At 40.4% G+C, this 20232-nt stretch overlaps 1 protein-coding gene across 19 annotated transcripts in view; it reads right to left on the reverse strand.

The window, feature by feature from the left end:
• Nucleotides 1-320: 320 nt before the first annotated feature.
• The window catches only part of cacna1da (calcium channel, voltage-dependent, L type, alpha 1D subunit, a), a 62928-nt gene continuing 43016 nt past the window's right edge, over nucleotides 321-20232 (reverse strand). For 4 of the 19 annotated variants that reach the window (XM_039796581.1, XM_039796590.1, XM_039796589.1 and 1 more), the window contains 23 exons: nucleotides 20060-20112; nucleotides 19815-19961; nucleotides 19436-19637; nucleotides 18945-19103; nucleotides 18005-18115; nucleotides 17014-17097; nucleotides 11838-11966; nucleotides 11687-11752; nucleotides 11497-11588; nucleotides 11217-11376; nucleotides 10668-10795; nucleotides 10455-10551; nucleotides 10218-10320; nucleotides 9952-10053; nucleotides 8153-8286; nucleotides 7172-7288; nucleotides 6405-6793; nucleotides 5589-5615; nucleotides 4789-4917; nucleotides 4459-4619; nucleotides 3959-4065; nucleotides 3393-3710; nucleotides 321-3236 (listed from right to left, as the gene is read on the reverse strand). In XM_039796581.1, the coding sequence (XP_039652515.1) occupies nucleotides 2931-3236; nucleotides 3393-3710; nucleotides 3959-4065; nucleotides 4459-4619; nucleotides 4789-4917; nucleotides 5589-5615; nucleotides 6405-6793; nucleotides 7172-7288; nucleotides 8153-8286; nucleotides 9952-10053; nucleotides 10218-10320; nucleotides 10455-10551; nucleotides 10668-10795; nucleotides 11217-11376; nucleotides 11497-11588; nucleotides 11687-11752; nucleotides 11838-11966; nucleotides 17014-17097; nucleotides 18005-18115; nucleotides 18945-19103; nucleotides 19436-19637; nucleotides 19815-19961; nucleotides 20060-20112 (3321 nt within the window). In that variant the 3' untranslated portion in view covers nucleotides 321-2930. Of the gene's footprint in view, nucleotides 3237-3392; nucleotides 3711-3958; nucleotides 4066-4458; nucleotides 4620-4788; nucleotides 4918-5588; nucleotides 5616-6404; nucleotides 6794-7171; nucleotides 7289-8152; nucleotides 8287-9951; nucleotides 10054-10217; nucleotides 10321-10454; nucleotides 10552-10667; nucleotides 10796-11216; nucleotides 11377-11496; nucleotides 11589-11686; nucleotides 11753-11837; nucleotides 11967-12915; nucleotides 12949-16342; nucleotides 16355-17013; nucleotides 17098-17390; nucleotides 17475-18004; nucleotides 18116-18944; nucleotides 19104-19435; nucleotides 19638-19814; nucleotides 19962-20059; nucleotides 20113-20232 lie in introns of those variants that run through there. The other 15 variants (XM_039796570.1, XM_039796571.1, XM_039796585.1 and 12 more) reach the window with 11 other exon arrangements.

Raw genomic sequence — 20232 nt, forward strand, 5'->3', positions numbered from 1 at the left:
ATAGAAAATAAAATATCAGTATCGATTCAATAAAGTCAAGGCCAAAATAAAATGAAAAATACAAAAAAATGTATTGATAAAAAACCTAGAAGTTTATGGTAAAGCATTTGCTACTAAGATAAATAATGTTTACTGAATAAAAACATTAAGGAGCAAATATCAAGACTTTAAAGTAGAGAACATTACCATGGGTCTTTCCATACTTTTGTACATATTTTACATTATCTTCTATTTTAATACAGCTTTCAGAACATTAATAGTTGTAATAGTAATTATAATCATAACAATATGAGGAAAACTAATAGAAACGTTCAAATCAATATGTGTTTCTCTGTAAACTGGTACTTTACCATTTTATTTTTTCCCTACCTGCAAACAGAGAAGCAGTGCACCTTGAAAATATTTTTGAATACTCTTTCATTCCCAGCATTGTAAGGTGAGGTGTAAATGACAAATATAGATTCCACTAAACCATACACACAGTCACAAAAAGTACAAAATTGTCTCACCTTAATACACAAATCTTTTTAGAAAAAGGAGAACCAAAAGCACTATACAGTTACTTGTGCAAAGACAAACAGCTATGTGCTAATATTTAAATACCATTGGTATAGACTAAACCAAATCATTATTTTCTTTTTTCAGGAATCCCTGACATGAGGTAAAAGTAAGTTCTTTTCATCTTTAGTTTAACACAACTTTTAAAAGTGTTTACAAAATAATGCATATCTTCAGTTCATCAGTACTGTAATTGCTACGAATAGTACAATGTGCCTGTTATGTGCATTGGTCCTTTCATATGACAGTTGTCAACAAAAGGACTAGAACACTTTTTTTTTTTTTTACTCACAAACAATTCAAAGAGCCCTTTCAATGTGCACACAAAATGTAAAACCTACATTTTCATGACAGTATTCGGTTGAATTAGAATACAGTACGCACTCACCTACAAATCAAACACTCATGAACGACACATTAACCCTAAATATCCTTGGTGCTAATTCAAACTCTCCATGGTAATGCCTGAAAAGCCCACTTCAGTTTGTTTAGTTCAGTATCCGTTTTGTAATAGATCAGTAGATGATAATTGATAAAAACTAAGAGATATTCTATTCTGTCATGTGTTCCAACTTGTGGGCTTCAGTTGCTCATTTTATGCATCCAGCGTGAGTTTTCCCCTACTGTTCTCATTAATACATATGCTTAGAGAAAAAAACACAAAGACCAGGTTCAATCTCTTTCAAATACTCCACTGTGGGACACTGTGACTGACAGGTAAGATGAGAATGATATGTTGTCACCGTTGCCTAACGAGGTATAGTGTATGCAGGAACCAGGCAGGCTGAGAGAGAAAGGGGCGGGGGGTTAGTATTGCTTAGCCTCTCTCCAGCATCCTGACACCAGGACACCCTCTGTCCTTCCACCTGCAACACATGTTGGACTGTTTTTGACCTTTGGATGTGTGCATGTGTCTCCTGCCACCACAGGCTGTGAGGCCTCACACACTACATGAAGGCTAAGATGTGATTGCCAAGATTCAGTACAAAGGTTTAATTGAATTATTACACCATCAACAAAGAGTATGTCATGGAAGATCCCAGCACAAGCTATGAGAAATATTAATTTATCCCTGTTATTACCATCTATCATTTTTCGTTCTTTCAACAGCAAAAAGGCATTTCAGTAGGGGCTGACGAAACCTAGGTTTTACTCTGAAACCAACTAAAAAAAGCAGCATTGTTAATGCACTATGCATTTTAAATTCCTGTGCATGCCCTGCACAAAATATGCAAACAAATGTGTTCATCACATCTGTATAAAATTTTAGCGCTGGATCCTAAAACTGCTCCTTTAAAGGGGGCTTAACCTTATGCAACTGGTGTTGGTTTAATGAAGTAACACATGTACTCCTAAGCTAAGAAATCAAAGCCATTTGCATATCTTGTGCAGTAGTGTTGTCATAAGCAGAACCTCTTAAAAATGCTGTTTTCATAGGCAAACTAAATGGTGCATATTAGCAAAAAGGAAACAAAAGGCAAATCAGAATATTGTACCTAATAAAATAATGCAAGTCTGCTTTTATAGCATACCAGGCGTCACAAGGGTCCATATTGCTGATCTTTTAAATGATACATAATTACAAAATATAGAATATCTCTTTACAAAGTTTCTTCTGTTATATAATACAATTTACAGCATATCAACTATGAAATATTAATCAGGATATTCTAAAATTTTAAAATAACCTGCCTGCTAGTGCATTTATCACAAATGCGTTTGTCGCTTCAAAAGTACATATCTCAAGTTGAATGATGCTATAAGTAGGACAGTTAGTTCCTGCATAATCTGGTACAAGTCTACTGGTGCACTTCACTTTTTGACTCAGCTGTAGTGATCATTAAACGGTCTGCTCTAACAACAAAGGGATCAAGTCATACTAACGAATACGGGAGGAGATATGCCTTTCTATGCTTGCATTGAAAACTTGCATGATATGCCAAACCTTAATAAAGTGACCGAGGTAATGACATCGTACATCTGATTGTCATCACCCTTAGAGACCCAACCTAGAGAGTATCTCACACTTTTGCCAATTGGTCCATCTTTTACTGGCATCAATGTCCTCATCTCTGACTGGCTGCATGCTGAACCTGTACGTCACCTCCAGCTTAAGGCCTTTGACAGGAGGTTTGCAGTCAGTCCCTCTGTGCTCAGCAGGGATGGTGTCTGGCTCTGTGTCGTGACCTCCTTAGCCGGCAGGTGGAGAACAATTAAATGAACGGGACTAATGTGTCTCTTGTCTATATGCCTATTTATCTTCAATGTAAAAGGCACTTCTTTTGGTCGGAGCCAACAGATGCATTTCTATTTAAAATTTTCACTGATTGTAGTCTGACAAGGTTCTAAGTTGCAGATTTCTTCAGCTACTGCTATAAAGTCGTGATGCAGATCATCTCGTCTGCCAGGTCCTCCTCATAAGGAGCTCTCGGTTCTGTCTCTGGCTCCTCGTCGCTGTAGCTGGCTGCAGTATCCTGCAGTTCATAGTCCCTTGAAGTCAGAAGGGGGAACACGTTGACCCCGTTGACGCTCGGGGCCATCCCTCCATTCAGCAGGTGGCTGGCTGCACTCTCCATCTCATCTATTGTCATCTCACACGCATCTGCTATTTCGTGCTTTGTGGCAGCGACGAACTTGGGATCCTTGGCATATCTCCCAAGCCCTTCTGATATCAACACCTGCTTGACAGAATGAGAGGAAAGAATATGTTACTGTAGATGTTTTAGATACTGTAGATCTTGTTTTTCTCATCTTATTATTTTGTTTTGACAATCAAATGATTTGGTCACGCACACCTCTCCTCTCCCTACTTCCCGACCAAGCCTCAAACTCACCGCTTCCACAAGGCTGGTGGCGCTGCCTCTCTTCTGGTGGTACTGGTTGTGGTACTCAGGTGGCACCTGCAGGTGGACAGGTGAGTACATCCTCTGGGAGAACTCTGGGTCGTCTGTGTACCAGGAGCTCTTGCGCAGAGACACGTGGCTGCTAGCAGCACTCTCCCTGTGCGGGTGGTCCACACGGATGAGAGGGGTGTAGTATGGTGACTGGTCTTTACTGGCCGGAGTGGCAGGGGGAGTGGCCCAGGAGCGGGTGGAGCGGGTCGGGGAGAGGCGGTGGGCTCTGCTGGAGTCCAGGCCTGCTACAGCCATAACCTGATGGTTCAGGAGAGACACAAGATACAAACTTGATACACTTTGTAGCACAGTGTAAGTTGTACAACTACTGCTATTACAGGAGGATGTGTGCACAATTTACCTTGCTTCAACAAATATACGGGTTTTATATCAACAAATTTAGAGACTGAGGGAAATAACACATTCAAAACGTGTCCAAAACGTGACGGTGTGTTCAAAACAGTGTAAGTGAGCAAACAGTGCAGTGAGACATGTGCCTGTGTTACCTGGTGCTGCATAAGGTGCAGTGGTAGAGCAGTACGCTGATGTGGAAGCTCGTCCTGGCTACCTTGTCTGCGCAGACACTCAAAGTTGAAGGACGGCCTTCTGTTACCTGAACGAGTCAGGAGTGGACCAGTGAGTGACCTCATGCAGGAAGATTTGACAGCATGCAAACACTCAAGGAATATGAAACTGGGTGAGTGGGTAAATCTGTGCCGAATTCACATTTTACAGTTACAATTAAATTATTATCATTTATATGTTGATTTATCTCATAATATTGTATTCTACTCTTGACATATTATATTTAATTTAGGTCTAGTGATAACTATTACATTTTATTTGTGTTCCTGGTGATGCTGTGTGCATATAGGATAAGACACACGTGTCAGCTCAAGATTTACACTCTAGCAATGATTGGATCCTACATGCCTCATATTATGTGGCATGATATTTTTGTGTTTTATCTAAAATGTATAGGCTACAATGTATAAGTTGAACTTACATGCTGCAGGGGGTAAGATACCTTGAGGTGTGGCAGGAAGCAACCGTCTCTTTGGTGACCTCCGTGAGTCGCGGTAGAGAGGCTGCTCGTCATCGTCGTAGTAACTGTCGGGGTGATGGTAACCTTTGGGAGTCTCATACTCCGTGTCACTGTTCGGATACCTGTCAACATATGGAATAACGAGCATGTTGGACTGCAATGGTTTTGCACACACTAGCCCAAAACCCCTTGTATTTGGATTAAGTTTCTGGTTTTTATGCATCTTTCTTTCCTATTCTGAGCAGGTTACAACTGCACAACGACTTCTACATAATTCAGAAAGACTAATACCTGTCCCCTGACAGCATACTGTCATCTTCATAAAACTCCTCCCCGCTGTAATACTCCCCAGAGAAGCGGTCTTCATCAAACTCCTCCTCCCTGCGGATGGTGGGGTGGTGTCCATCGACTCCGTGGGACCTGATGAGAAGTCAGGGCACAGGGGTCAGAGTGTGCATGCACGCTGCGGCTGTTAAGGGAAGTAACTGGAATATGGCCATGCACTGGCATGCATACAGGGGGCAGCAATGCAACTGCCCACTCTTATAATTAGTAACCACAGCCAAACCAAGACAACAGGCAGACATTTCGAGCTGAAGAGCATCACTCTGTCATGTAATCATCCCATCTCATATCATCACTTTGAGGTTCTTGTTAGATTAATTAAAACACAGATCTTATCTGGAGTGAATGTAGGACACTTTTGGCGATATGAGCATAAAACAGAACTAGCAGTGACTGGTATCATTCTCATACACTTCCTTGTTTTCGAGCATCTGGGTCCTTTTTCAAAGCAAGCTTTAGCGTTACTTTTATACATGCATAAAGCAGGGCTGCTCTCAGCAATATGCTGGCCACTAACATTAACGTTATTTCTACTTTAAGGCATTGACACAACTGCGTCATAACAAAAGGCAGATGACAACCAGTCAGTGACTGGCCAGCATATAGCACATAACACTGCCTTAGCAAGGATGCAACCATTCCCCGATCCAAAACCAAATCAAAATGAAACAAACAAACATGAAAATAAACTCCTTCTTTTGCTGTTGAGATATACTTCTGGAGCCAAACCTAGAAAAGCAACATACCTAACATAGGTCTCATAGTAGCGCCTTCTGTCCAAGAAAGCAGAGGGAGGGATGGTTGAGAGAAAGCATTTTGGTTAGGAAGGAGAAAGGGGGGAGAAAACAAAGAGAAATGCGTGGAGAAAGCATGACATATATATCATACAGTATATGAAACATATACAGCATTTTCATATATATGTATGAGGAGGAGAGAGCGTGACGGCGGATGTCGACAATTCCATTTTCTATTCTTAAGATAAGAAACAAACTCAAAATCATTTCTCTTTTGTAAAGTGGCAGCAATGAAATTGTCTCCCAAACTTATTGGGTACTAAAGAAAAACTAAATAGACGAAACAGAGCATGGGAAATCAGGAGATAAGTGCACTATTGATCACTTATGAAATTAACTGTCAGTATGAGAGTAGGCTTGTGATTCATTATGGAGTGAAGGGTTTACAGTACAATAAAGGTTTGTGAAAAGGGAAGGTCTGATAAGAAGCTAGGTCCTGCCTGTGGGAAAAAATACTTGCAACAGATAATGTCCATTTCGATGCAGCGAGCACAATGCAAAGAAACTAATGTTTTTTTCTTTTTAATTTGCTCAGTCAGATAGCTGCATGAAATGACTAAGAAAGCGTCTCAGGTGAACAGTGGAACATGATGAATTTCAAAACTTCTGCAGTGTTTTTTTTTTATCTGTCAATTGAATTTCTACACACCACCAAACAAAATGTGCTCAGAGACACAGGGTACACAGATATTTCAGCTGACTCTACATCTATTGTTTGAACTATTTCTGCAGCAGATCAAATGCTGATGATCAGTGTGTGCATACCTTTGACCCTGGGGTGTCCGGGGCTTGTCATAGTCGTAGTAGGAGCTGCGAAGACCTGGGTAGCCATTGGGAGGTGCATGTTCATAGTAACGATGGTGTCCTCCGTTGGGCAGACTGGACACGTTGGCATTGTTGAGGTTGATGTTGGTGGATTTGGGCGACTTTCCGTAGGAGTTGTGGTGGCGGTGGTGATGGTGGTTGTGGTGGTGATGGTGGTTGGGGTGGGACATTGCGTTGGCTCGAGACAGCCGTCCCACCGGCTGCTCCATGTGGGCGTAGTGAGGTGGAGGTTGCACCTGCAGAGGTCGCTGCGTGGCGTTGGTCTGGTGGCCGTTGGATCGCCGATGACCACCGTTCATGAGATGGTTGCCGAAGAGTCCACCATTACGCTGTGAAAGAATGCTCAAAGTAAAACCACCAGAGCTTGTACTTCTTACAAAACAAATGTGCTATTGATGTTAAGTCTCAGGGCTGATTTTCTTTTCAGAAATTGTATGAGCAAAAAGAAGTTCAGAAGCTGGTTTCATGGCACATGACGTGAGCAAAAATGAATGCACTGTTTGTAATTTGTTGGAATTGAAATGGAGGAAAAACAAAGAAAGCCAAAGTTACGTAAAAGCTACATATAGTAGCAATATAAACTAGAGATTATACATCTACTACATAGTTAGCTGATTATGTCAGAACACCAATAAGTAACTTTACAAGCACAATATTTAACTTTTGCCACAAACATTCCTCCTGTCATGTAAAATTAAATCAGTTACCCTATAAATTTCCTCGTCTTCCTCTGGAATAAAGTCTACTAGCTCGTCATCTTGCAGATCACATGATATCGCTCGGCGAATTTCGGGCCCAATATCATGCAGCGTGCGAAGGCCAGCCTGTAACCATGACAATAAGAGGGCTAAACACTACAGCGGGGACCTTCATCTTACAACTCACATAAGGAAATCTGACATCATACAGTCACAACCACCACACATACTGGGCATACACACACCTGTGTTGGAATATGCAACACCTGACGTTTACAGTACTGACAGACTGTGAGAGATGAGAATACACAGACAGACAAATGTGCTCTCCTGAATGCAACCTGCCATAAGGATTACTCTGCTGAAATGTCTTGTGTAGCATCCAGCTGTGCTTGGTCTCACATATGCTGCAGTGAGTTAATAATTACTTACCCCCCCCCCCCCTTCCCTTTACTTTGTAGGAGTAATTAACCAAATTAGCACAATATACACAAACATGTAAGTAATTATAAATAAATTAAAAGTTGGTCATGTTTACTGTCTTACAATGATATATGGGTGAATAGTATAGCCATATATCATACATTATAAGGTAACAGAAATGGCGACAAGCTTTGCATGTGAATTTCATGAGTCGATGAGTGAATTGTGATGCAGAGAAAACACGTGAAATGATGGTTGGAGATGATGACACACGCTTAACATCAACATCTATGATATATAAAGACGCAGAGACACGAATAACAAATTCACACATCGGAAACGTAAAACAAACACAGTAACAGATTCATACTGTACACCAAGATCATGAATGTCCTGCTGGATCATAAACCATAACATTAGCACACTTAATGATATTTGAATGAAATGCACAACGACACATTTTACAGACAACAGAATTGCAATGCTCATAAATCCATGTTTTCACCCAATTTCAAACAATCTCTCTCCTCTCTCCCATAAATAATACACAAACACTGTGAGACTCACCTGTAATGCGATAGCTGTGTTGTTCTGCGCCGGGTGAGCACCCACCAGGCCTTCCTCTTTACGTTTCTTGAATTTCCTAAAGTAGTCCTGTATCAGGAAGGTGGCATAGAACTTCCCCACGGTTACCTCATCATCTGAGTGAACAGACCACACAAATGCTTCCTGTGTCAGCAGGTCACTTCACACAGTACCCTGGGAGAGAGAAGGAGAGACTCTTCTCCTCTCTCGTCCATTCCCCTAAAAATTGTGGGTCCATCACCTCAGGACTGCAGACAAGTGAGGCACTCTTCCACCCCCAATCAAATTGATTTTTATCCCAATTATATACATCCATCATGATGGTGTATATACTGTACCTCAATCTGCACATGAGATTCTTCGCTGTGATTAAAAAACAACAACAGAAAATCAAATATGTGCTACAAAACCTTCATGTGTGTAGGTGTATTTCTACACATGAACAGCTTTAGATGATACATAAAAAAGAGATCTTCTACATTATATGTATGTTTGATTTTAAATTGGATGGATTTAATTGTATCAATATGATCCACTGAAGCTGTGAGTATTATCTAATGTAACTTCTCTGTCCCTACTGATGAAGAGGACAGAATGAGAAGAATCAAGGTCAGATAGACTACAAATAAACATACACTATGATTATAAAATACTGCTACTTTTCAATTAGCTTTCAATTAGCATAGGTTTTTAAATATTTAGATAATATTTATCTTAAACAACTGCCATTCATTTATTTTTAAGACACTTTTTAAATGTGTTAATTTTTCAAAATATCTTTTATTGGGAGGCAGGAAGGTATAAGAACCATTCTTTTTTAAATGTCAGAAAATTGCCATTTAATTTACTAATTTAGCACATGCAAGCAAGCAGATCTACAGTACAGTGTGCATCATACATGTCAGTATGTTTGCGTTAATTCACCTGTTTGTGCTCATGTATGCCTTTTTGTTGTACGGTGTGTGCTAGTCAGTGAATGTTAAAACTGTGTATGTGCATGTTCTTGCATGTATTTTTGTCCCATTGGATTGGATTTATTTGAAGTGTGTGAGAATCATTCTGAAGCAGGGGTCTGAATCACTTTAAACAAGCACGCTGGGGACAGAGATCGGAGAGAGAGGCAACACTAGTTCCATGCCACCACCCTAAAACAGAACTGCTTCAGAATATTCTGAAGTGCCTCAGAGTTTTAGATACAGAGATATAAGAGTGTGAGAAGAATAAGCTGTGGAAGCTCAAGCAGTGAGAAAAGGACAGAGATTAAGACAACTGAGTGAGTCAGAGAAATTGAGAGAGGAGCTAGAGAGACAGATAAATAAGAAAAGAGAGTGAGCTATTAGTAAGGAAGACAGAGCATGCACTTGCACAGAGGTCTACAAGGCCATGCAAGCCCAAAGCCCAGCAGACAGTCAGTGGCCTCCATTAGAATCCAGGGCAGGAGCAAAGAGTGTGGATCAAACACACACATAGATAAGAAACACACTGCTGAGGGGGCAACCAGGAGAACATGAGCAGAGCAGAAACAGCACAATACAGCGTTACTTGTGTGTGTGAGCGAGTTTCTATTTGAGGACATAGTTATGAAAGAGCAGTTTGGAGCTTCCTGTAATTTTATGCGAACAGCATATGGGGTGTGTGTCTGTGTGACTGTGTGTGTGTGTGTGTGTGTGTATGTGAGTGAGTGTGTGTACGAGCTGCTTTAGCTGGGATTGTGTGTCAAACTATAACAGGACAGGGAGGTGTGTGTGTTTCATTGACAGGCAGAGGCAGATTCCACTAACCACCAGCAGGAGGCACCACTTGATCCAGAAGCTTCATGCTGGTTCTCTTCCAGATTTTCTTGATGACAGCTCGCAGCTCTTCGTTGGCCTGCTCTAGATTACCTGCACAACAGGGAAACAACCGTCCCTGAGAAACAGCACTCCAGCTCACAGCCATTTTAAATCCACCAAAGCTCGTAAATACAGGTAACAGAGAACGTTCAGTGAAAGTATCAGCAGAGTATGATTGTATGAACAGTGTAATGGCATTACAATTTGTCTTATACCTTCTGTTTTGATCTTCAGGGCAGTGCGCACCAGTGCAAACAAAGTGGCATTAAACATGACTGTGCCGTCACTGTTCAGAGGCATGTTCATGGCTACCAGCCTCTGAAAGAAGAGAGCACATAGAGGAGAAGAGAGCACATAGAGGCTTTTAACAATGTAGAACAGGCCAGCTAAATGATCTCTATTTCTGTGTGTATTTTGTAAATTAGATGATAAAATAAGGGAGGAGAAGAGACCTTGCAAGCCACTCTGTGAGGGCACAGTTTGCCGAAGCCGAGGGGAGGCTGGATTCGACGAAGAAGTGTCACAACATCCAGATGTTTAATTCTGCCCCTGTATGAGAACAAAAACAGATGTAAGTAAGACATTAACTGCCAATGTACTTACTGACAGAGACAAACGACTGCACAGAAACATGAATGTGAAACACTTTCTGATAAAGCACATACTTAGCCTCCGGGTCGTACTCTGACCAAATTCTCTTGAATTCATCGAGGTGGTGTGGACCAAGAATGGACCAATCACGTGTAAGATAGTCAAAGTTGTCCATGATGACAGCCACAAACAAATTGATAATCTGGAAGGGCACAAGCAAATTGTCTTACATACATTTGCTTAGCATTGTGGGGCCTTTTTAACGTGTTTCTACAAATCACATCAAGCACTATCACTAGACACTGAATATTTGCATTTTGTTGAACTATACTGTACAGCAATCAAGGTTACATAAATCTAAACTCCAAAATAAAAGTGTAAATACTGGCTATCATGTGGTTTAGAAAGGGCTGTGAATGTTACATGCTATTTTCATGAGTCTTACAGGCTAGATCAGTTAAACTAAATAAAAATGATAGACACACATTGTGACTATGTTGTGCTTTATTGGAAAGAAATTACGATGATGCTGTCTTGGTTGTGGCTGTCTCTTAACAGATGCACAGATTATTATTGAGTTACGGCCAATTTCATATTACAACTTTGTAAATTTTTGCACGTACCAAAAAGGCGCAGAGCATGTAAAAGGTGATGAAGTAAATTATTGCAAATCCACTGCCACACGTCATCTCCTCCCCAGGGTTGTAATCAGACTCCGGGTCACACAGTTTCCCTGGCATACAGGCCAACATGATCTCCTGCCACGCCTCTCCAGTGGCACACCTGGTGGAACATACAGACAAGACAGACACAAATGAATCACTCAATTAAGTAACCCAGAAAAAACTAAAAACACAGTGCCTCATTTTACTGATGACCCCCTGAACCCAGAATCATACACACCTGAAGAGAAGGAGCACAGCCTGAGGGAAGGTCTGGAAGTTGTTGTTTCGGTTGATGTGCGTGCCGTCCACCATGGCAACCTTTCCAAACACCTGATGCAGAAATATCGTGCACATGAATTTAACTGCAACCTTACCAACTAGCGTAACCCACAGAGGAAAAATATTTTCTGTCACATTTAGTTACCAACCTGCATGCCAATGACAGCGTAGATGAAGAACAGCATGGCTATCAGAAGAGCAACATATGGCAGAGCCTTCAGGCAAGTAGAGAAAAAGATTAATATGAGTGACTTTAAAATTTCCCTCAATCATCGATCAGATAATTGTACTGCCCCTCACCTGGAAGGATTTGATGAAAGTCCAGAGCAGAGTGCGAATGCCCTCCCCTCTGCTGAGGAGCTTGACCAGCCGCATGACTCGAAACAGACGAAAGAAGGTGATGGAGATGCGAGCGCTGTCCTCCGTGTTCTGTGGAGAAATAGTCCGGTGTCAGAGAGGAAAGGAGAGCAACAGTGCATGTAGTGGACACAGAGCACCTGGCAGTGCTTTACGGGATGATGCGGTCTGAACTGAGACCCCAGAGCCAGATACATATGGGCTGAGAAAGCAGCACTGCATCTTCTTATGGGCAAAACCGCATGTTTAGATTAGAACAAACCTAGTTTTGCCTTTGAGCATGGATTAGTTTTCTGGTGTGGTGGCAACATCTTTTAAATGTTCATAGTGCAGCTATTATATACAGCATATACAAAGCTGCAGATTTTAGACAATTTCTGGTCAAAACATAATTTAAGTCTCTAAAGCAGTGTTGCTGCAGCTGATATGTTTCTGTTAGTCTGCGTCCAAAGCACTGTCAGGAGCCCTGTGACTGTACAGACCTACAGGGTAAGAAGCAAGGAGGCAAGCATGCTGGAGAAAAAGCATGGCACCCTCAGTCCAGAGTCACTGCATGCGGAGTCACAGTGGGGCCAACCCGAACGGGTCGGCCGGGAGGTTCACAGGTCAGAGCTGGGTGACCTGATTCCCAGGGGTCATCCATGGGTCACTACCCTACGCAAGAATGGTGGCAGAGACCATTTTGTATTGTCAACAGCACAAACGCGAGGAGCGGCACAAACCACTCCCATCTAACAGGACACGCAGCGTCACGTTTGAGTGACACACTCTCCTTAGAAATAACTCCAAACATTTAGGAAGAAGAAAAACTAATAAAAAATAAAAAAGAAGCAAATTAACAAACCAAACAAATGAATGAAATACAGAGAATGGGAACATACCATGAGGAAATAAATGAAATAGAAATAAGCAATAGATCATAGGGGGTTTAACTGAAAAATACCAAACAAAGAAATGCAGATCTAAACATGGCATGGCCCTAAAGGGGAGGGGTTGGGGGGTTGGGGACGGAGCATCTTACCCCCTGCTCATCCACCTGAGGAGTCTCCGTTGGCTTTAAAATCAAAGACCTGTATTAATGACTTGTACAGAGCCCGCAGCTCTCACAAACATTGGACCAAACACGTAAACATTACATTGGAAATGTCTTTATCACACAATGTCAGCACACGTCAGTCAAGACGCAGACAGAACAAAATCACTATACTCTTCTCATTGACGGGACAAAACTGTCTTATTGTTTCACTATGACAAAAACAGACATTCATGTATCACTGTCTTTGTAAACGTAATATAATGACAGACATAACACATATCTTAACACTTTAAAGGACTACCACAGATTTACAGCTTAACATTCCTATGCTTGCATGTCAGACTGACGAACAACATGAAATTACTTATTAACTTAGTAACATGTAAGACTTGCACACAACTTTATCACTCCCCCAGTGTAATGGTCATTACTGATGGGATTGAATGGATTTTATGGTTAAGATGTCTTTGCTTAGCTTCAGAAAATATTAATGAAAGGTAACTGATTGACGTAACAAATGTTATGAATTTGTGTCATGATAAAAGCACCGTATGCTATTCTTACAGAGCCTCAACTCATAGCTAATTATTAATTTTTCCTGTATATCATCATTTGGGCGGATTCAGGTACGTCAACATATGACTTAACTGGACAAAAATCATAAATTGTGTGCATCATTAATAGCACCCATTAAAAGGATTGGAGTACATGTAAGACAGCTGCAATCTCTCTGGGTTGTAATTTTTCTTTTGTAAACCAAGTATTTTTCAGTGGCCGAGATGAAAATGCTTGCTGACCAAAAAGAGATTGAGCATAATAAAATAATTTGATCTACACATCGCCCACACAAATCCACACCCATACACAGATATTGTTTGTGATTCTAGTCTTAACAATAAATTACAGGATATCAGCAGTATTCAGCGAGCATTTTATACACAGTGAATGTCCAGGTGCAAAATAAAACCAATCATAGTGGTGGCGGTTAGATTGAACCTGTATATTGATAATGTGATTTTTTTGTGTGCAAAACAATGAGATTAACTTGACACTGAAAAAGTCATATCAAAAGGCTTTGAACTGGAAATAAAGAGATACTCCAGACAGAAATGGCTTCATTCAAATCCCTCAGCACAATACTTCACAAACCGTAAGTATGAGGTGCAGAATGAGCAGAAACAATAACAAAAAAATGTAGAATTAGCTTGAGGAGGTTCTTTAGGTAATCCTGGCCACAGCCTTGATGGAGCATGCGTTCAGCATTGCCACGTTGCTGCGGAAGCACTGCACGCACACGCAAGACGTTTGGATGATAAGGAGCCTTTGGTGAACTCATAGCAATGCAGCAACTCATGCATGTCAGTAGTGCCCTGCAACAAAACCGCCATAGCAGGGCGCTCTCACAGTCCAGTGCAAAAAGAGTTGAATGAACAACAGAAGAGGAGAGAGGAAGACAAAGAGGGCGAAGGAGAAAGCCAGAGATAGAGACCAATACTGGCATAGGAAATAAAACCAGACAGATTGAGTCATATTGGAATAGATGAAGAGTAAAGGCAGAGAGTAGTGAGGAGTAGAGAGAGTAGTTACTGTTCATGCACCTGACTGGAGTCTACACACCTGCGCTACACATGAGCTCCATTCTGAGCTTTAAGAGCTCACTACAGGAAGACAGAACAAAACACAGAGACAATCACTCACAGAGACACAAACACAAGATCATCAAAGAACCTCAAACTCAGCTGCATTAAACCACCATCAGTGTAAATGTACAAAAATAATACTAATTCAGTGTCTTCTGACCTGCTGAGGAATTTTTTCTTCACAGATTCTTATCTGATAACAGTATGGTAAAAAGGATGCTGAAATTTCTTTCTTTAATTCGAGGACTGTGACTGAAGCCTATTCTAAGTTTTAGTTGCTGCAAAATCTATATCCATTTCACGACATGACTTATCTGTTTTACCTAATATTGATGCATTAAATCAAACATATGTGATGCTGCACTGGCCTACACAACTTTAGGGAAAGTAAAAGATGACATTTCTTAAAAATCTCATCACGATTTTCCGCTTTAAAAGCGGATTGAGCTTCACAAAGTCTATATTATAGCTGTCCTTAATGTTGTGTAGGATGGATACTTCCAAGCTCTGAGCTCCAGGGCCATCCTGTCTGGAGGTAAAGATTGAGGGGTATGGTAAGAGAGAAAGGGCAAACTTCACAAGGCTCTATGGAAAAAACTGACCGGAGGGGAATGGAGCTGCTGGCCGAGCGCCATCTGTGAGAGGCGGGACATGGAAAGGATGTTAGGGAGTGAGGTAAATGGCTGACGCTTCCCAGCATGCATTTGGAAAGGTCAGGGTAGTCAGGTTAGAAACTAAACAATCACACAGCTCATAACAGAGATGGCAAGCAAGTAGCAAAAATTAATAAATCAAAATGCAAACCCATTGTAGATCAGCTACAAATGTTGAATTTAATATCTGATCTAGTTAGTTTGCTGTATGACACAAACAGCAACAACATGCAATGCAAACAAAATAAATGTAAATGATGGATGCAAGGTGCCTCACAAGAACAACTTTAAAAGTCCTTGTGAAATCAACATTATGTCCCCAACGTTCACAACACGCATACGATCATACATACAGCACACCTTAAAGAACTGTATAAACATGTATGTAAAACACACATGCATAACAATAATAACCTGCACACACCACCACTGTATGTTTGAAATAAAGTTAGTGCTTGTTTATACACTCATGCAGACACACATTTAGGAACACAAACTGAGAAAACACAGAAAAAAATGAACCATAACTCCAGAAAAACAGCACTGCAGCTCAGATGTAAGAGCACTCAGGATGGGGGGAGGAGTGGTGCAGCAGTGAGTGACTGCCCCTTTAACAAGCACCATCATCACCATAACGATTCCTTTTAGTCTCTTGGTGTTTGTTTGTATCTTGGACTACGAATCTAACTATCTTTACCATTTATATAACAGTTAATCTCAAAGCACAACAAAGTGGATCACAGACATTTTGTCTTTGTTTTAAAGGTTTTTGTGAAGAGCCATAAAGAGAAGAGTATTTTTGTAGTCGGTTAATGTAGAGAAGTAGTCATCCACTATTCTATGGAGCCTTGACATTAATTTTCAAAGTGACTGACTTTGATTAGTAATGAAATAAGCTGTCAAATAAAATTAAAACTATGTGCTACTCTAAATTACAAACATTGAATGTTCAAAAACATTCAATGACCAATCTAGTTTTGAATCCACTGTAAAGGGGTCCCGCAGATAAAGTTGTTATAAACATTAGGTCACACACACACACACACACACACACACACACACACACACACACACACACACACACACACACACAACATTTTTGTTCATTGCCATACTTGCCTCTACAAGTTTCTATGGAAACAAAACGAACAAGAGTAAGAATTAGACAACCACATCATAAATCATTCTGCTCTGAACCAAATACAGGCCTCAGTTCACAAAGAAATGTGACAGACTCCTGTTTTTGACCCGTGTTTTCACTGCTGTGTCCAAAGGGTTAACAATCAACACGTTCATCACACATTTTGTCATGATTCCTGCAACAAACAGTTCTGCAACACATTGGCGATAGAGCGTTTAGCAGAAGCAAAATTCCAACGAGACAGACTTTGAATAACTCATTGTACTGTAGATGTAGCACTAATAACAGGACACAAATGAAGGTCAAACTGAAGCTTTACAGAATAAGCCAATGGCACCTTGACAACTATTAAAGCCTTTACACAAATAGCAATGCAAAGGTTTAGCATGATAAATATGGAAGCTCTTAGTTTAGCAGACAACATTTTAAAGTGGAGGCTACAACTACACACGCTAAAGAAGAAAAACCCACTCATCGATTGATCTGCTCTCAACTCTTGTCAAGAGGGCAATGTTTCATTTTCAGGGTCCTCAAGACAAAAAGGTTGGGATCCACTGCACTAGAGGTTGAGATGAATTCTGGCAATTGCCATGTGGCTTTCGTGTAAGGCTTCAGTTCAACTTGGAAGGCAGAAGAGAGTAGTACTTACATTAACTTCAGTGATAGCAATATCGACGACGCTACCAACAACAATTAAGGCATCAAATGTGTTCCAAGCATCAGCGAAATAGTGCTGTTAATGCATGACGTTACATGTAAGGGTAAAGGTGGGAAAGAAAGAGAAAGACCATGAAGAGAAGGAAAGGGTAACAGAATCGAACAGATGATCAGAAGAGTGAATTTGATGAAATGGCAGGGTCAGGGGAGGACAAAAAGAGAGAAAAAAGGAGATAAAGTATTAAGATTGATCAGATAAAAAGCCAGAAATCAGAGTCCTGCCATGTAAACCTGCAGTGTGGGCCGAGGTTGCCCGAACAGAGAGAGGACAGAGAGCAGCGGGGCTCGCTGTAGCGGAGCTTTACTTACATCAATCTCACTGAGAACAATGTCTACTATGCTGCCCATCACAACCAGGGCGTCGAACACATTCCAGGCATCCCCAAAATAGCCCTGAGTGAGGTGGAGCGAGTGGTGGGCAAGTTGGATGTGAGATCAGCACAAACTAAAATTCTTTACTCTATACTAATAAGTATATAGACTTATTCTGGTCATTTAAAACACACAGGAACCCCTGTTGGCTTCTTTAGCTGAATGGCAAATTATTACAGTGTATTGATTTCTAGCTTGTGGTTGAGCAGCAGAGTACTAGATCTGATACTAATACTACATGCAGAAACACTGCTGCCAAGAACTTGACAAACAGTTTGTGCTATTTTACTGAAAAAGAAAGTCAGCACTGCAACCCACACTGTGTCTCTTACTAGCATCCTGTCCTTTTTCGCAACACAGAGCTGTTGGCCAGACAGTTGAGGGAAAATGTTTGGAAAACAAACAAAAAAAAACATTCACTGCATGTACACTGCTCCATTCTTTAAAGATTTAAGCAATAGTTCAACATTTTAGGAAATACGCTTATTTGTTCTCTTGCTAAAAGTTCGATGAAAGTGGTTGTCAATGAAGACGTTTGCAGGCTGACTCACCCTGGGTTTGAAAGCGATGAGTTTGAGAACCATTTCCACAGTGAAGACAGCAGTGAAGACCATATTAAGAATGTCCATTACATAGTTGAAGAGCGCTGACTGTCCGTAGTGCTGCAGAGAGGAGATGAAGAGACGGTTAAAGAAAACTGAAGAAAAGGGAGCTGCTATTATTTTGATATGCACTTAATTTATTTTAGACAAAACAAAGACTCTGGTCAGAAAGATACTAAACAAACACGAAAACTGTATGATAAGAATGCGAAATAGTACATTTAAAAGCCACTAAGTGTATATTATTCATGTGATTACAGTATCCTTCAAATTATTCTAAAGGTTAAGTTTTATGTTGGAAGAAAAATTAAACAATCTGGGCGAATATTGATCATATATGCTTTGCTGTCAGTCCATGTATCTACTTGTCCCTGGGTCTGCTTGCATTGATGTCTACCACAGTGTCTTTGTTGATAATACCACTGGAGGGGGCCAAAATCAAACATTTTAAATTGTACACAGTAGATGGAAAAAAAACTGCACTGCTAAAGTAATTATTGCAGTTAGGCTGGCAGAAAGAAAGCTAGCAGTTAAAATACTGATGACAAAATAACGAGACTAATGTATCTATCCTGATGAAAATATTTTTGGAACATCATTGCACTAAGACCAGTGTTTGATATATTATAATGTCAACTTGACAGCAGATTAACACATATTTATAAAACATATATAAGTAGTTATATTAGTTATATTGAATATATATACCAAAATAACCACACATTCAGAAATGCCCACTGATAACAAACCTTTTCTCAACCTCTGCTTTCAAACTAAATAAGCATTAACAATCAAGTGTGATCTCATTCTTTTGAACAGATTTTTATTTTTATTTTTTTGTCACAGAGCTGGTTGGTTTCAGCGGTGTAAATACAGTGCGACTTCTTACCTGTACAGCCAGGCAGAGCGTGTTGAGCATAATGAGCACAAACATGATGTACTCAAAGCCTGTGGAGTTCACCACATACCAGAACTTATACTGGTACGGGTTCTTAGGGATGTACCTCCTCAGCGGACGTGCCTTAAGAGCGTACTCCACACACTGACGCTGCACAGAAATATACAAAGTTAGTTTTAATGCTCAGTTAATGACACACTTAATACTTTGATTTCAGTCCAACTAAGATTATTTATATGATGTTAAGAATGTAATGGTGATAATCAATTCAAGGAATTAATTATTCAATTATTAAAATCATACCTCAGCTTTTTCTTCACACATTACCACAAAGTCAAGAGACCAACTATTAGCTTTGTTTGTGGAATAAGTTAAAATCAGTATATTTTAAGTTCTCCTTAACTTCTCTTTAGTTTTTCACCAAACACAAACAAACACGCTGCTTCCACACACCCATATTGCGTGAACCTGCTGACTCTGACCTGGTTCTTGTCGAGTTCACAGTTTTTGTACTCTTTCTCTCCTTGTTCCTGAAATGTGACGATCACAAAACCTACAAAGATGTTCATCATGAAGAAAGCAATGATAATGATGTAGATGATGAAGAAGATGGAAATCTCCACGCGGTAGTTGTAAATGGGACCCAGGTTCTCCCTGTTGGAGTCGATTGCCTTGTACAGTAAACTGAGAGTAGAAGAGAAGAGAAGAGAAGAGAGAAGAGAAGAGAAGAGAAGAGAAGAGAAGAGAAGAGAAGAGAAGAGAAGAGACAGAGAGAACATGTGATCCAATTTCTTTAAATACACATTTTTGAGAATACTGACTCAAAGCTTTAACAACAGGATTAAAAAGTTAGAATCTTACGAAGGCCAGCCTTCAAAAGTGGACACGGTGAACAGAGCCATCATAGCCATGAGGACGTTGTCGAAGTTGAAGTCGCTGTTGTGCCACAGTCGTTTGTGGATGGTTGGCTGGTTCACATCTCCTTCCTTATACAGGATGTAGGTGCCCCTAGGAGAAAATCACATGTTGCGTGGAAGTTTAATACTGAAACTAGGATGATAATTGCAGGTAATTAACTGTGAAAAACCAAGATAAGTAAAACTAACTTGCACTCATCTGAGCTGGACTTGGCTTCATCCGTGCAGCGATAGAATTTTCCCTGTGGAGGAAAATTATTCATATTTTTAAACTATTCTATATACAGTATATATATATATATGCATACTATACTCTAATCTCTGACTTAATGTGTAATACAGATTTCTTTTCAACCTCAGTA

Source organism: Perca fluviatilis, chromosome 4 (genome assembly GCF_010015445.1).
Source record: "Perca fluviatilis chromosome 4, GENO_Pfluv_1.0, whole genome shotgun sequence".
NCBI lineage: Eukaryota > Metazoa > Chordata > Actinopteri > Perciformes > Percidae > Perca > Perca fluviatilis.